The sequence below is a fragment of the Chelmon rostratus genome, chromosome 16 (genome assembly GCF_017976325.1).
Source record: "Chelmon rostratus isolate fCheRos1 chromosome 16, fCheRos1.pri, whole genome shotgun sequence".
NCBI classification, from domain to species: Eukaryota; Metazoa; Chordata; class Actinopteri; order Chaetodontiformes; family Chaetodontidae; genus Chelmon; species Chelmon rostratus.
This window is the reverse complement of record NC_055673.1, coordinates 18,580,270-18,596,301: the sequence shown is the minus strand read 5'-3', so window position 1 is coordinate 18,596,301 and position 16,032 is coordinate 18,580,270. Positions and strand designations below refer to the sequence as shown.

Here is a 16,032-nt window from a genome sequence, read left to right as displayed (position 1 = left end):
GATGTCTGACGTCTGTTTCTTGGCTTTTATTGAGTGATGCGCATCCCCACTTTCTTTCGCCAATCTATCTTTTATAGATCTGTGCAGGTTTGGAGACAGGAGGATGAGGATGGTATCTGTTGTGCAGCCATTAATGTTCATCATGATCCAAGTGGAACAAAAGAGACAATTAGACTGTTTTGAGAGTGAAGGAATTTTCACTGGGTTTTTAAAGGCTGATTGTGATGTTTTAAGACTAATTTTTTTAGGATAATTCGAACAATTAGATTAATTTAAATGAGGGATTTAGTATTCTCCAGCAGAATAACATACCTAGCAGTGAAGAGAAGGCTTTGAGGAAAATATGGGGGCTAAAATTAACAGGAAATCTAATTTCTTTAAATACTCTGAGTTTGGTTCTTGGCCAGATGACAGATAAAGAATAACTTGGTTTCCACAGTCCATGTGATGTTGATCCAGAACCTTGACTAGATGTCAAAAAAGTTTTTGCCCTGTTGTTTAACTTTCCTGTTTGTGTGTGTATATACATGACTTATGCTATATGAGTTTGATTTATAGAATGAGACAATTTAAAATGGCATCCAACTGATTTGACTTGTAAAGATCAGTTTCCTTGTCATTAGGATTACTAAGGATGTGAAAACAGTTGCAAAATGCAAAGAAATAAAATAAGGTCTGTCATGGAGGGTCTAACAAAGAGACACTATCGACTTGCATTACGGGGAAAGGATGAATCCAGCATTTCTGGAGCTTAACCCATACCACAGAGTAAAGGTCAGGAAATTGTTGCATCTGCTGCTTCAATTTTGGCTATTCTTTTTTCTTTTTTTTTTAAATCTGCCTCTTGTAAATCCCCCGACTTTATGGAAGTGCAATACAAACCTGCTGCAAAAAAAAGTCTTTAAAATAATTGTGCAACTACTTCAAGGAACAACTGTGTGTGAACAACAGCCAATTTGCATGGATTGTTTGTTTTGTTTGCACATAAGGTATTATTTTTTGTTCCATGCCAATGTGACTTTCGTGAAGTTTTCCCCCAAAACTGTCAGACATTGTTGAGCATCATTTAACTGTTTAAGTTAGCATCACACATAATTACATGCTAAAGGGTATAGCATAAAGAGGCACAGAGGAACAGAATTTTAGTGCCTTTGTTCTGTTGGTAGCATGATATGTCATTCTGCTGAAAACATGAGTTTTTATTTGTCATCTGCAAATCTGTAAATGGAGATTATCTCTATGGAGGAGGCTTGATATAGCGGAATGGGCCTGTGTGCAGCACAAATTGTCCAATTGTGTTTATTTTCCTGAATAGCCTCGAAGCTTCCCCCCGCAAACACTGCAGGGAGCTGTAATCTCTGCAACATCTGGGCTACTGTTCCACATCGGCCAGCAGGGAGGAAATCAGATCAGACCAGAACGAGCTCTGGGGTCGACGCATGAACCCACGTGACCCACGGGCTCACACGCACGCCGACAAATGATGTAATACATGCAGAAAAGCTGGGGCACGTAGGCCATGTGGGACAGCACACGCACAAACGAGCAGGTGACGAGGTTGTCGTGAGGGTTTCAAAAAGTGAGGGTGCACGCTGAGGGTAGAGACGGTGTCATGTGTGCGCAGAGGCACGTGCCAACCCACAATCCTCTCACTGCAGCGCCAGAAAGCACCTGATTGCTCTTTGCCCCTCTCTGTTCATCTTTATTTGTTTAATAGTTTTAGTAGTTTCACAATATATGCAAAGCACCAAATATGGAGAACATGTTGGAATCAGTCCCGTGAATCAGATCAGTTTGTTTGGTTTTTACAGTGGATGTGTGGTGTGCAGGGAATCAGTCTGGCAGACTGGCGGGGAAACACCATCCATAGACACTACGCCCGCAGCAGCAGACTGTAGATTATCTGGATCTGGCAGGTCAGTGTGCATTAACAGAAGCGGCCTGGTAACATTAACCCTTTACAGCCATTTGTACTAATGAAAAGCTGTTTTACTTCCCTGAAAGCTTTGTGTGACTTTTGCATATGAATGAATGTCCATTACATTCAAACACTGACAAAATCTCTCTGTGTTTCACAGCAGAGTAGAGTTTTAAATCTGGTGTTTGTGGTGACATTCTCTGGTAGTGATGCTTTTCATGTCAACCAGCAGAGACCGGTTTGGCGGAGCTGAAGGAGGGACCAGCTGTACCGATGGAGCAGTCTTGAGTTTGACAGAGGCTGTGGTCGTATGAGGATGACAGCGTTTGTGTAATTACTCTTGCTGCCAGAAGGGGGGGAAAAAGTTCAAAAGTTTAAATTGCTATAAAAAACGTAGTGTCATAGTGTAAAGACGGATAAGTAGCCTCAGATTGTACTTGAAGCTGTTTTTCTGCCGCTAAGGGGCAAAAAAAACATATAAGCAAGCTGACACAGCCTCCACCATATCCCCATCTTAAAAAGCTGCTATTGCTAAATTGCTAGCTAACTGCCGTCCAGCGGGTGCAGCGCAACATTAGCAATATTTTGGATTTTCGGTCAACCCAACAAATATCTGTCCAGTTTTCACTCTCCTTAGCTCTGGTTTGCTCTTCATCAGCTCTTCCTCAGTGGCAGCCTCACCTGACAAGAGCTGGTTTTGAATGTGTGTAATACTAACTGTTTGACTGACATATAGACGCCACTAATTCTTATTCCAATGAAGACTTAAGACATCAGAATAATTAGAAAATCACAGAAAAAGAAATGTACACACAGCGGTAGTGAAAGATATTGGAACAGGCTGAACCTGAATCGTCACCTTCCAACTAATCGGCACTGATTGGCAGCGGGCGGTTGGGAACTGTGTGTGTAAGTGTGCCTCCATGCTGGAGTCTGCTTCTGCCACATGCAGCAAAGACTGCTGGCTGTCATTATTCGTGAGCCTCTGCGTGCAGGCCAGGCGCTGCAGTCCTGTGGCAGAGTCGGGCTTCCTGAAGACTGAAGGGTGTTGCCATCAAGTGACATCTGAAAGTTGTCTACGGAGTGTGAGGAAGCGGCCACCCTGCAGCGCACCGGCCTGTGGCCTTGGACTGTTTTTCCCCTCCCCTTACTGACTGCCCTCCCTTCCTCTCTTGATAACGGAGGAGTTAGAGCCTAAATGTTCTCCCTTTGATTTTAGTGTATTTTCCACAATAACAAACCAAGCTTTTTAACCCTTCCTGTGCTGTGCCCCTGACAGACTGGTAGCTCTAAAGTCTGTAGGCCCTCTACAAAATACTGTAGTGGGTGTGCTACAGTATCAGATGAGGAATTACCTCTCTGTGCACACTGAAGAGGGCAGCTCACATAAATAAATCCTCTCTTCAGCAATGGTTTCACTCTTTCTCTTTACAGTTGATCTTCTCTTTCTCATCTAACAAGTGTTTTTTGCCGGTTTGTAATGAGAGTACGGTCAATAATATCAGTCAGCCATAAGTCATTATTGCACTCGCTTCCTGAGGGTTATGATGATTGTGTGTCTCTCCCTGGTTTTACATTGCTCTCTATCCGGTTTAAATGTGGGCTGAAGGGTGCGTCCATCAGCAGGGCATTTCATTTCACTGTCAGTGGAGCTGAATGTTAAAGGCTGAACTCCTTCCATCAGGCTGTCAGCAGAGCTGCTGATAAAAACAGTTTGAAGGAACAAGCCCCCCCCCCCCCCCCCCCCCCAACACACACACAAACACACACACACACACACACACACACACACACACACACACACACACAAGGGTTCCATCAATTTTGGGTAAATTATGTAGACTTGGATTCATTTCGTGGAGACTTAACCACAACCACTACTTGCCTTACCTTAACCTGAACCTAACCTTTAACCAACTCTTCATCCTAAAATGTAATGATTATGTTTATTATGTAAGATTTATGTCCCCACAACACGAGTAATACACGTCCACACTCACACACATGCAGTTGGTCTCAGAGTACACAGACACTGTTTGGCCATCTGATGGAGCTTTTTTCATCTGACATTGGGTGTGTGTGTGTGTGTGTGTGTGTGTGTGTGTGTGTGTGTGTGTGTGTGTGTGTGTGTGTGTGTACATTTAATTTCACTGTAGGCTTGTTCAGAGTGTTACTGAAACAGTGTGTTTGCCCATCTCACACAATGTGAAACCAAGGACTGCCAGAGAGAGCAGGCGAGCGAGAGAGGGAGAGAGAGAACGTCAATTAAAGGCAAATGTTCATTAGCCGTGACAGCCTGGGAAAAGGCAAACAGGAGAGAGAGGGTATCAAAAAAGAATAGCTATTACAGGCATTACATAGAAGGCAGCAGACGCCATGGCAATTTAACAACAAATAACCCTGTGAAACTCAAATTATGTGAGCAGGAACAGAAGGAGCAAACAGCAGCAGGGCAAAAGCAAGGAAATGGATGAGGGGGGAGGAAAAAAAAACACTTTTGCACCATGAAGAAGGCAGGACACAGCTGGAGAGCGCTGGGCATCAAAGCTGTAACAGGCAGCCACAACACTGCTGCTGCTAAACAGGAAGTCGTAAAGCAGCAGAGATGACTGCAGGTCAGCTTTAAAGTGGAAGCTTTAAGAATATGAGAATTCCTTGTGTAATGACTGCAAATCAGCCAGTTTCAGGACATTGTATTCGCTTCAAAGCAAAATAAATTGTCATCCAGGGAAGCATATATAAGGTTGGATTGATAATGCTGGTTACTGGTAGCAAGGACATCAGTGCGGATGGCAGACTGCCCCCCCCCAAGCCACATCCTGTTGGTTCTGAAGGACACCTGTGTTTAATGATCTTAAATATGAGAAGGGCCTTTTGGATGTTACCCAGGCTTGTTTTGATAAAAACCCACAGAGGCTCCTCAACCGCGAGGCAGAAACTCTGGCCAGAACGCTCTTTTGTTTCTAAAGTAATTAACAATCCGAGCCTGCTGTCTTTTTCCAAATGATAGTCTGGAGGGTGACAATAAAAGTACACTGCTTTCTTTTAAAGGAGCACTTCATTGATTTTACATTAAATCACCAAAGTCAGTTCAGTGGTCATGGAGAGTTTTACTCAGCCTGTGAAAACAGCTGTATCACGTCTGCTGTTGCTCTGAATTTACGTTCAAGTTTGGTAAAATTACCCAAGCTGCACAAGATGCTAGGCTAGGTTCAGTGTAGGATCCAGTGTTTTAGGATTTTAACCCAAATTAGGCTAAATCTGCAATAACTTTGGCCACTTGGAGGCAGTGGAAACAAGCTGTGCATACATCCATCTGACACAGAGCAGCATTAGCATTCATTATAAGGCCACCTGGTGAAATTGTTATATATATTATAATGATATAATTACATAATAATATTAGCTAGCTCTGCTTTAGTTCTCTACCAACTTCTGGGGGAATATCAGGCTCTTAAACCGCTGAGCTGGTTGGAAACTTTTTGGTGCATGGAAGGTACTGTATGGTGGGTTTTTAGACATTTTCTGATGAAAGCAGCACATGGGACTCCGTGGAAGAGGACCTACTCGCTCTGCAGACATAAAGAGCTCATTCTAAGGTAACAAAATCACAACAATTCTTATTTTCAGGTGATTATACACTCATGATAGCAGACTTGTGAATATTATACTCTATTTCTGCCACAGTCTGCCAATAGATCTGCCAAGAAATCTCACACACTGGTGTTTTAAATCTGTCTCTTGAGTCCCCTAACTTTGTGGTAGCGCAATACTGAATCAAGTCAATTGTGTATGTGTAGCCCTCCCCTTATTACACTGTGGAGATGCAGAATACCAATATGAGGTATCTAGTGGGCATACATATAGAGGGGATCACTAGAGAACTTTTTTTAACTTCTGTTTTCTATGTTTACAGCTTCAGTTTGGCTTCATTAATGTCAGATCTTTAAAGTCCCCCACAAGTCAAAGAAGCCTTTCATACTTTTTGGATTTTTGAGCTTTACTTTGTAGGATGATGTACGTACAGAGTTTGACGCTACAAGGCTTTTTTCACACTCATAGCTGACAGTGTCAATTTTCTGTGCACTAACTGAAAGTCTGATTTTAAGAGGTGGTCCTACATGTGTGGAGGGGATCTTTAGGTTATCCATCTGAATATGGAATAATAATAATAGTGGAACAATATGTGTAAATATGCGAATAAGGAAGGCCCAGCTGTACTTCTAAATTGATCTAAACAAACAGTTGGGACAAGCATGGAAGCTTGCATGGTGACAGGCTGTGGCTCAGAGAGCTGATTTACTTGTGCAGAATCAATAGTTTCTGTGAAGAGAGAGAAATTACCCGCTTTACAGGATCTTATGAATCAGTAGCACTTCAGTATCAGTCCCAGTTATGTCACAGAGGAGATGCCTTCGCGTGAGTCTTAATGTCAAAGTCTCAATGCGCCTTTGGATCCATTTCATTCCTTCTGTGAGGTGAAGAGAAGCTTCACATCGGCAGCCTTTTCCTGTGCCGCGTCTGCAGAGAATAACCAACCAGCTGGCAAGCTCCACCTCTGGCTCTGTTAGTTTTTCCTGATGCACTCAGTCAGAATTGAAATGCTGTGATCGTTAGACTCCGACGCCTTTGGTGTAATGTGAGGGCTGTGAGGTGCTGTGAAGTGCTCTCACTGCATAAAGACTGACAGTTTTTGCGGCTCTGGGAAAAAGACTGCACCTTTCAGATCACTGGCAGGATAGAAAATTTATTTTACAGATATATAGATAGACGGATATTGCTTTCATTTAACAGTATAGTTGTGCTGCACAGACCTCATTGAAATATTGTCCTTTTATTGTGCAAATGTCAGCCTGGCTGCCAACTGTGGTAAAAATAAATCTCTGGACTGTAAATATCATCAGTCACTCATAACCAGACTATAATTGTTTGGTTCAGACGAGAAGGGAGGGGAGCTGCCTCTTCATGATGCATGCATCTCATTACACTAGTGGACTGCCACATGAAAAATGAGCATAATTTTATAGGGCTTCTGCACTGGGGTGATGGATACCTAGAGTATGAGGCCAAAGAGAGTGGTGCTGGTCCTGGACAGCCCTCAGCAGGACTGTCTGCCTGTTCATTTATATCATCATTTGAATTCAAGAATTGAGTGCACTTGCACTTCTACTTTTATTGCTAAGGTCAGGATCTAAAATGAGTCTCAATGATCAGTGAAATATCAGCTCAGTCTTCTAAATCAGTGAGATATTAGTGTGAGCTTTTCAAACTGAGCTTGTGATGCTTTGGCTGCACAAACCTGTATGAGGCGCTGCTGATTATAGATGAACTGATAGGCTGCCAGCAGCAGTGCAACAGTGTGTGCTTCTGTGTGGACACACCTTTTATGTGCAGTTATTTCTGGCCCTCGAGCATCATTTATACCCGAACTCAGTGTGAAAGCGCCTGTCACTTGTCTCCCTTGTTTCACTTTTCCTCATGAAATGATTTTCCGCGCCCATGTGACTGAGTGGGTGACACAGGGAGAGACGCGATGAATAAGCCTGCAAACTTAATAAGTGAGTGTTATGGACGGAGGCCTGGGCACATTGTGTGTGCACGTTTCAAACCCCCCGAGACGGCGTGCACATGCAGCTCCTGCTGAATGTTCCTCGCTGCCTTGACAAGCAGCCAGCCGGCATCTTCAAGAAAACAAACAACCCATAATTACCCCGTCCACACACAGCATCACTTCCTGCAGGTCTACGATCCAAAAGGATCAGTCTCCGTGGCTACCCTGTTGCCGGGAGACAGTTCGGGTGGGCCGGGTTGACGTCTTAGAAATGACAGAGACGGGCAGAGGTAACAGTTACACTGGTAAAAACCAGAAAGCTCGGAGCTCAAAAATAAATCTTTAGGCTGACTACTCTCTCCTCCATTAGTTTACTAAACCGCAGCCTTTAATACCATCTTTCACCTTCTGCATCCTGCTGTTGGAGACATTCATCGGAAATAAAGAGTCACAGTATTAAATGTGCTCTGCTGAGTGTTCTTGTAAACAAACTCAAGCTATGCTTCAGTGCTGGCATTTAATATTTCTCACCAAACGACATGCTTTGCATTCTTGAGGTATAACAAATATGCCAAATGTATTTCCAAAGCTTTGAATATTGCACATCAAGCAATGTTTATGTCCATGTTTGCTAGCAAACAGTCCTCTTCTTGTTTGCCTTTGCTGGCACGTCGCTAAGCTTATTTACATGATATGTGGCGCCAGTGTCAGTCAGTGGAATAGCATGAAACTGACGGCAGGAAGGTGCATCTCACTGCCCATGTGCTCAAGCACATGGGTCTGACAATGTTATACAGTAGGCGTGCAATGCTAAATTGGTGACATTCTCCTTGAAAGTTGAGGCAAGAATGAAAATAAAGGGAGAAACTGTTGTTCGTTGCAATAAAGCCCCTTGACAAACCTTGCAAGTAATTGAATGAGGCCATATCTTTTCCATTGTATTGACCTGTGAACTTCCCAGTGGAGAATTAGTGTGTTACAGCATATAAATGGTCACATGTAAATATGAATTTAGTGTATGAAGTATATTATTGAGAGCAACAATTCCACAAAATGTCAAGTCAAGTTAAAACAATGGCTTCCATGCTCCAGCTATTTTTGCAGACTCACACATTCACAGAATGAATGTCTCCTCGTAAAGGCCCAAGTTGTTCAACTCATGTCAAAGCAGAAGGCCTATTTTTAGTCCAACACACATCTCTGACCCTATTCTGTCACTGCAGTTGTGACTTAGCAGAGCGCTGAGTGTCATACTGCTCTTAAAGCATCACTGTCCAGGTCTCCTGAGTAGGTCACTCAGCTCAATATGCATGTGAGGGCGCTTTGTATGGGATTCACTGCTACCCTTCTGCAAAGGAGAGGAGAGGTAATGTGCACACGCTGTCACTGTGCTGCCACCTGCTGGCCACTCTCTGTCAGAGCATCTCTGGAGAAGTGAGGAAGTTTCCTTAAAAACACGGCAGCCCTTTGCCCCACTCACTCCCCCTTCACATCTGTCGCAGAGTGGGTGAGGGGTCAGAAAAAGAACATCCTGTGTACTTTGCCTCAGCCTCAACCCAAAACAAGATATTCCCTCGAGAGATTTCTCTTTTTTTATGGACAAAAGTTTCTCAAAAACAGAAAAAATACTAAATGAGCAACAAAGACTGCATCTCACATTTATTTATAAAACTTCTTTACATGAGGCCAGTGGCATCATCTGACCTTTGATCCCAAGGCTTAGGGAGTGTTAGATTGTGGAATGACGAGTAAAGTGTCCTCAGCCAGGGATGGGTCTCTCTTCAGAGTAAAGTGCACGATTAAGAGGCTTTCAGTTAAACTGTTGAGGCTGTGTCGCAGGTTTGAGTCAGTTAAACCCTGGGCCCTCCTGTGCATCATCTGAATGAGGAGGTTCTTGCTGCTTCGTTCCCAAATCTTCACTTTTCTTCTCCGTCTTGGCAAGGATCTGGAGGACTGCCTGGTTGAAGTCCTCAGGCTGGTCGGCGAAAACATAATGGCCCGCTCCTCTGATCACCTGACAAACACACAATCGAACAGAGAGAGTCAGACGTTTGGAGATACATATGAATTTAGCTCTTTCTGTAAATAAACACATATGCAAAATGAGTGTAAGTTTTGGATCTACTCAAATGCATATTTCTTTCAAACCACATATTGAAGAGACTTGACATGAAACTGAAGTTGAAAAAAAGCTATTTAAAGGACCTACCCTAATTTCCACATCTGGTCTGGTTTTCTTGAACGCGTACCCAGAGTCGCTGTCAATGCTGGAGCGTGATCCATAGATAAAGGAAATGGGGATGCCTGCCTGGACCTGGCCAATCCTCTCCAGCATGGGCCTCTTAGCCCAGCCATATGGAATGGTCATGTTCTTGAAGGCCGTCTCTCCACTGAAACACAAAGACACACCGTTGGAGATTGCACGACGCGTTGTCAGTGAAGTGAAGCGTTAGCACATATCGGGTCCTTGCCTTGGAGTCTGGGCATTCAGATGGTAGATGTAGTCAGATACTGTGTTGTCATCAAACACTGAAGAGTATTTCTGCTTAAAGTCTGACCTGATGGTCTGGACCAGCATTGGACCTAAAAGAAGCGAGAAGAAATCAGAAAACAAGGTTATTTACTCGCTGATATGAGTATGACAGCTGCAAACAAACCCAACTATTGACGGGAACATTGGCAGCCCCCTCTGACCTCTACATTGCTTTCCATATTTTGTTCCACACAGATTTCATGAGAAATACGTAGGAAAAGGACACAGTTTTTTTTGTTGCATACACAGACTTCTTTTCAGAAAGTCTTTCAACAGCAGATGACATAAAGAGGCGATGGCTGATGGGGCGGAAAAACCCTTCAACGTGATCATCTTTTCAGCAGTTAAGTGAAAGCAATCAGAGCGATGACAGCATAGAGCCACGGGGACAAGGAGCAGCATCCTTTTTGTGTCAGGAAGCAGAAAGGTTTGGAATGGAACGCATGTTTTATGTGGAAACCCATTTAAAAACAATCTAACAGTACCACAGGCACGAGGCGGCAGTTATCACAGTCATGCTCTCATTTTTTACACTAATTAAATCGAGGTGATTTCACTTTAATACTTTTAATTATACAGTGTTTTGATGTTTAAAATCAATGCACATAATCATCTTTAGCTGGCTATGCATCAAAATCTGTATTGAAAATGAAATCGAAGGAAGAATACATCCGAGTTTGTTTATTTGCAGGTGTTTGCATGCGTGTGTGCTGACCTAGAGGCCCAGCCAGTCTGAGTCCGGCCAGAGGGTTGAAGGGGCTCATGACAGCCCCCATGGCTCTGATCCACACTGGGATGGAGTTGTAGTTGGGGTTCTCGGGACGTGCTGGGAACCCCCACGGCTCTACGAGCAGCAGGTGTTTTACCCTGCACAAAGACACACAGTTATTTGATAAATGTACACACTAAATGTTAAATTTAAGTTACAAATCCCCACATTTACTTGATTATGGGGTTGCAGCTTACTCAGCAGATAGTAGAGGGTGATAAAGTTCATAAAAAGACAGCCCCCTGTTGCAGAAAGTTAGATTTTTGTGTGCAAGTAAAACTCGTGTCTTCTCACCCACCTACAGAGACACACACACACAAAAACACACCAAAGCACCTGTGTGGGTATCTGAGTGTGTAGGCAGCAGACAGGTATCCTCCAAGGTTGTGTCCAAGCAGCACCATTTCCTCCAGTCCCACCCTCTCCCTCCACTCCTCCAGGGCTGCCACAAACTGCTCCTCAGCCCCCTCCGGGTCGGTCGTGAACTCGGGGCGGCTGCTCCTGCCAAAGCCCAGCAGATCCAGGGTGTAGACCGGTCCACAGCTGGAGAGAGTGTCCAAGTTTTGGGCCCAAAGGGCAACTCCACCTCCGAATCCATGCAGCAGAACCAGAGGGGACCTGGGCCGGGCAGGGGGATGGGGGAGCGAGTGTGGCTGAGTGGAAAAAGCTAACGTCCACAGATAGTTGTTGTTCGATATGCGGACGTGCTGCCTGGAGAAAGGCCGCTTCACGCCTGCAGAGGAGGAGAGGATTATGGGACAAGGGAGGACAAGTAGGAGAGAAAGGACTCATCCAGACTGCTTCAGAGTGATGTTTGTTCAATAACCAGCTCTGATATTTTTTACCCTTTTTCATAAAAAAATTAAAACACCAAATCCTCTCAGCATAAAGACAATGCAACACTAGCGCTCCTGACTGAACACCGCTCGAGCTGATCTAAGTGGTTAAACAGCTCTTTAAGACACACTTACACTTGAGCATTTTCTCTTCTGCATCTTTCAGCTGAGAGGGAGACGTGGGGCACCATGAGGGAAGCCAACTTAATATCCAGGAGCTGTGGTTCAGACAGCGGACATGCAGCCAAGCAGGCAGACAGAACCCATAAAGCACATGCAAACACAGACAAACTAGAAATTGAACTTTGACCACATGACATATCTGGTATCAGTGCTACTGATATGCAATCTCTACAATGCTTCTCTGAATGTTCCTTTTGGCAAACTTGGACAATGCGAACAGTAAACAGACTGAAGCCCAGATAGTTTGTTCTTTGTATTAAAGATGCGTCAATTTAACGTTGACATGTTTTCCATAATATCGTTACATGTTTACTTGCTAAAAGACAATTTATAAACTTACAGAAAGTCCTACTAAGCGCTGCTGAACTGGGCTTACATCAAATGCACCAGTTCAGACAGTTCAGATGAACGTTAAACCAACACAAATTCAAAATTTGGACTAGAAATGCTTTCATTAACGACTTAAATAACGTTGTTTCTTTATGTAATAATAACGATCTGCAGAGGGAACACTTTGTACCCAGAGTTCACCAGTAGATACTGGTGAATCCGTACTGATGAGATGTTCAAAAACATTTGGAAATTTGACAGAAGCCGAGGATACAGAAAAATAACACAATTTCAGGGGAGGTTTGGTCTGTGTTCGGGCAGTTATGTTGGTAAAGAAAGCTTAAGTTACCCCTGAGGGAGTCACTACTAGTTCAAGTCACCACAAAAGCACCAGGGAAAAACAACATGCAAACTTACACCACCAACCACGGTGTGAATACATTTTGAAACAAAAAGATTTTGAAGGAGGAAAACTGACCTCTGCTCCTTGATCGGCTGTATCTCCTCCGCCATCCTGCGCATGTTGCTCAATGATCGTTGCTGCAACTTTACCAGAAAGTAGTCAGAATTTGTTATGTTGCGTTCTAGTACAGCTCGGACAGGGTACAATTTGAAATTGATGCAACAGTTACAACCAATAACAAAATATAACTGGCAGCCAGTGTGTGTGTGGGGCATGTCATTAACGTAGTGTGTAATAAAAACCTGAATTCTGCAGAGAGTTTAGCGCCTGGTTTGTAGAGTTTGGGGGGTTGAATGTCGGCGGCTCGGGTGCTGTCCAACTGCACTTGAAGGCACCAGCTTTTCCGTGAAGTGCTCAGGTGGGCTGCGGTCATCTGTTCTTGGGTTTTTATGCTGTTGTGGTTCGTGGAGAACTTCCCCTCTCAGCCGGTTTCTGCTGACTTCCAGAAGTTGTGCTTTTCATCATCCTGAAGCATTAAGAAGCGTTCAGGCACTGCGCCAAAGCATAATCAATGCGCTAAAGTTGACTTACATGGCTGACCTCAAGTGGCTTCACACAACAGAGGTAATATAAGGTTACTATTCTAAAAAAAAAAAAAAAAAACTTTGCCCAGCTTTGGCAAAGTGGAAATTAAACTTTGAATTGAACAATCTCACATTTAAAGAGTATAAGTGTAAAATACAAGAACAAGTGCAGTTAGCTAGTTAGCACATTAGCATGTCAATTAGCCCTGTTGGTCTAAATAAGGTTAAGTTACAATGTCACAGAGTGAATATAGCCTAGCCTTGATGTGTTCAAGATTAGCTGTGTATGCTATTAACATCATTTTTCCATAATATATTTGGCACACACTTGAAACATTTTTTAAACACTAGGCTAAACATATTTTTTGAGCTTAAATGCAGCATTTTGGCTAGTTTTTGTACATCTTAAAGCTGTGTTGTGGAGTATTTTGCTTTTTCTAATATTAGTCTTCACTAAACAGCTGGTGAACACTCTTGCTTAAGCAGGGGGTAAAGACGAAAAAAACAAACACAAAAACATTACGGCTAAATAGAGTTAGACACGCCAACAGAAGTTTTCCCAACACTGCCTGAGGTGGCTGAAAAATATTTGTCTTTGTGTCTTGTGGGTCTAGTTCAATGACAAGCCACAAGGAGATGACTTCGGCTTTCATCAAATTCATATCTAGACTGATAGTAATAGACCGAAAAACACAATTGCTGCCGTAGAGACTAAACTTTGCTTATCTGCACACATTTTTATTCCAATTTAAGATAAGGGCAGAGATTAAAGGAAAAGCTGATTTAATTATCAGGGATTTGAGTGTACAGTATGATCCTGCTGCTATAGGAATAGCACCTTTCAGTTAACGTTTACTCTTACCGTGAATCTCATTATACCTTCAAAGGAGGTTTATCTTATAGATTTACTGAGGTGTTATCCTTGGAAAGGTCAGGAACATCCTTCAAGAAATGATGGTGTTGTCACTGTTCGCTGGCTACTGTATGAAGAGTTGTTTGTGTCTTTGAGACCTCATCAGCATTTCACAAGCCGGGCGTTCATTTCTTCAACACGGTGGCAAGTCCCTGCACATGATCACTTTTCACACAACGCGACTCTGATTTGTGATTTTCTCTCTCATAGGTCAAGGACAATTTGAGGGGAGCCCTGCTGGTCCTGGTCCACAAGGTGGCGTACTTGTGTTCTATTAGTACATGCACGCACACTCCGTGCCTGCTTTGTCCTTCATTTCTCAAACATCATTTTCCTCTCATACCACCCACTTCTGGTGGCTCTCGGACTATGGGCCGACTGAGTGGTTCCTGAGTGGTTCATTTCCTTTGCTCTCGCTCTCTCTCTCCGTGTTGCTGTCCGTTCACTCTGCTGAGCACTCAAAATTTCATCAGCAAGTAGACAATAAGGCTGTAGTCAAGCCCATAGAGGAGCAGCGGTGGAAAAGACTGTAGCTGTCTGGAGACCAGTAACTGGGTGAAGCTTTTAGTGTGATGCATAAAGCTGCAGCACAGAGCCGGCATGCTCACAGAGTCTCAGCTAGTCATGCTAGCTAGAGGTTACACAGTAAACCCTGTTCCTCTTGCTTTATATTAACCTGGCAGTAAAAAGACTTAACAAAGAATCTCTTAAGGCTCACTAGTCCTGCAGCATCCGGAAAGGAAATTTGACAAAAGAGGCAAAGTCATTTCCGTTCGGTCTAAATTGTCTGATTGTGTAATCTGATTGTCCTTGAGGTGTGTATAGTGCCAACTCAGGTGGGAGCAGGCATCCTGCAAACGTTCTTCCTCTGTACGCTCTGGTTCATAACGGAATTCTCTTGTCTCCGCTGTGAGATCATTTTGTTGTTGCTGCATGATCACTCATTTTATTTCCTGGTATTTGTCGTCTCTTTCATAAACCGCTGAGACTCTGACCCAAACAGCTGATCTGCTGCGCAGCACAGTGCACGGCCTGCATAGGAATATGGAAGTTATATAGTTCCAAATGAAAGGACTGTCTGATGGCAAGATGCTTCGGAAATATTCGAATACAGCGTCCACTTAAACTGATAATGATTTTTTAGGTGGGCCTTCTTTCAGGTGGCTAAAACACATTTTACTGCTGACCCCGTCCACAACAGCACATTGCTCAGCTTCCTACACCGCTACTCCTGCTGCTCAACCAACCTGGGGGTGTGCCGACCTCCATCTACTGTAGCTAATACACTGACTGTGGATAAGTACCTCATACAACCCCACTTCAAAAAATCCAAGCTATCCCTTTAAGATTAAAAAGCCATAGGTGGTTGAAAAAAAGAAAAACCTGTGCTTGGATTTCAAGTGGTTTCAGGAATTTGACCATAAAACTGCATCCCATTTCCATACAGCAGAATAGTAAGCAGGTTTTGTGTGGAGTGTGTCACACACAAAAATTAAGTGCACAAAGGAAATGAGGAGCTCTAACAGCTGCAAAAAATAGATAAATAGAGGAAAGTGTTGAGAAAAAATCTGAAACAGAATCACTTTGATTTCTCTTTAAGTTTAATTGACAGTGACGTTCCAAAGTCATCGTTTGATTGGTGTTTTATTTTTGTTAACATTGCATCATTTCCTGTTCGTACAAAACCCATGGGCCCATTAAAGAATGCTGAGTTCTATTCCAGTGTGCCAGTAAGTCATGACAGCGAGCCAGCATGCACAACACCAGGACCCTGAAGCTGAAGCAGCGAAATGGAATTCAGCCACCATTCATTTCATTGTTTACTTACACCTACTGTGACGCGTCTGAACGTCTTCCGTGAAAAAGGCCAAAGCATTTCTTACGTACTAACAAAAAACACACAATGAGGATTGGCAGCATGAACTGAATACATTTAGTGCGTGGTTTAGAAGTAGGACATGACAGCAGCCTCCTATCCACGTGACGCAAACGGCAGCGGATGATGAGAGAGC

General features: G+C 43.4%; 1 protein-coding gene across 1 annotated transcript; it reads right to left on the bottom strand.

The window, feature by feature from the left end:
• Positions 1–9,121: 9,121 nt before the first annotated feature.
• On the bottom strand, positions 9,122–12,642 carry LOC121619641 (1-acylglycerol-3-phosphate O-acyltransferase ABHD5-like). The gene is made up of 7 exons (XM_041955479.1): positions 12,599–12,642; positions 11,743–11,825; positions 11,108–11,504; positions 10,718–10,869; positions 9,941–10,052; positions 9,679–9,859; positions 9,122–9,483 (listed from the first exon to the last, which is right to left on the bottom strand). The coding sequence occupies exons 1-7, from the start codon at positions 12,640–12,642 to the stop codon at positions 9,316–9,318; spliced, it is 1,137 nt and encodes a 378-aa protein (XP_041811413.1). The 3' UTR covers positions 9,122–9,315.
• Positions 12,643–16,032: the final 3,390 nt, after the last annotated feature.

Bases quoted from the DNA above. Each gene is read 5' to 3' on its own strand.
- LOC121619641 (XM_041955479.1), bottom strand. From the start codon at position 12,642: ATGCGCAGGATGGCGGAGGAGATACAGCCGATCAAGGAGCAGAG. The intron at 10,053-10,717 runs GTCAGCACACAC...CGCTTCTTTTAG, and splicing joins CAGACTGGCTGGGCCTCTAG to GTCCAATGCTGGTCCAGACC. The intron at 9,860-9,940 runs GCAAGGACCCGA...TTTGTGTTTCAG, and splicing joins CTGAATGCCCAGACTCCAAG to TGGAGAGACGGCCTTCAAGA.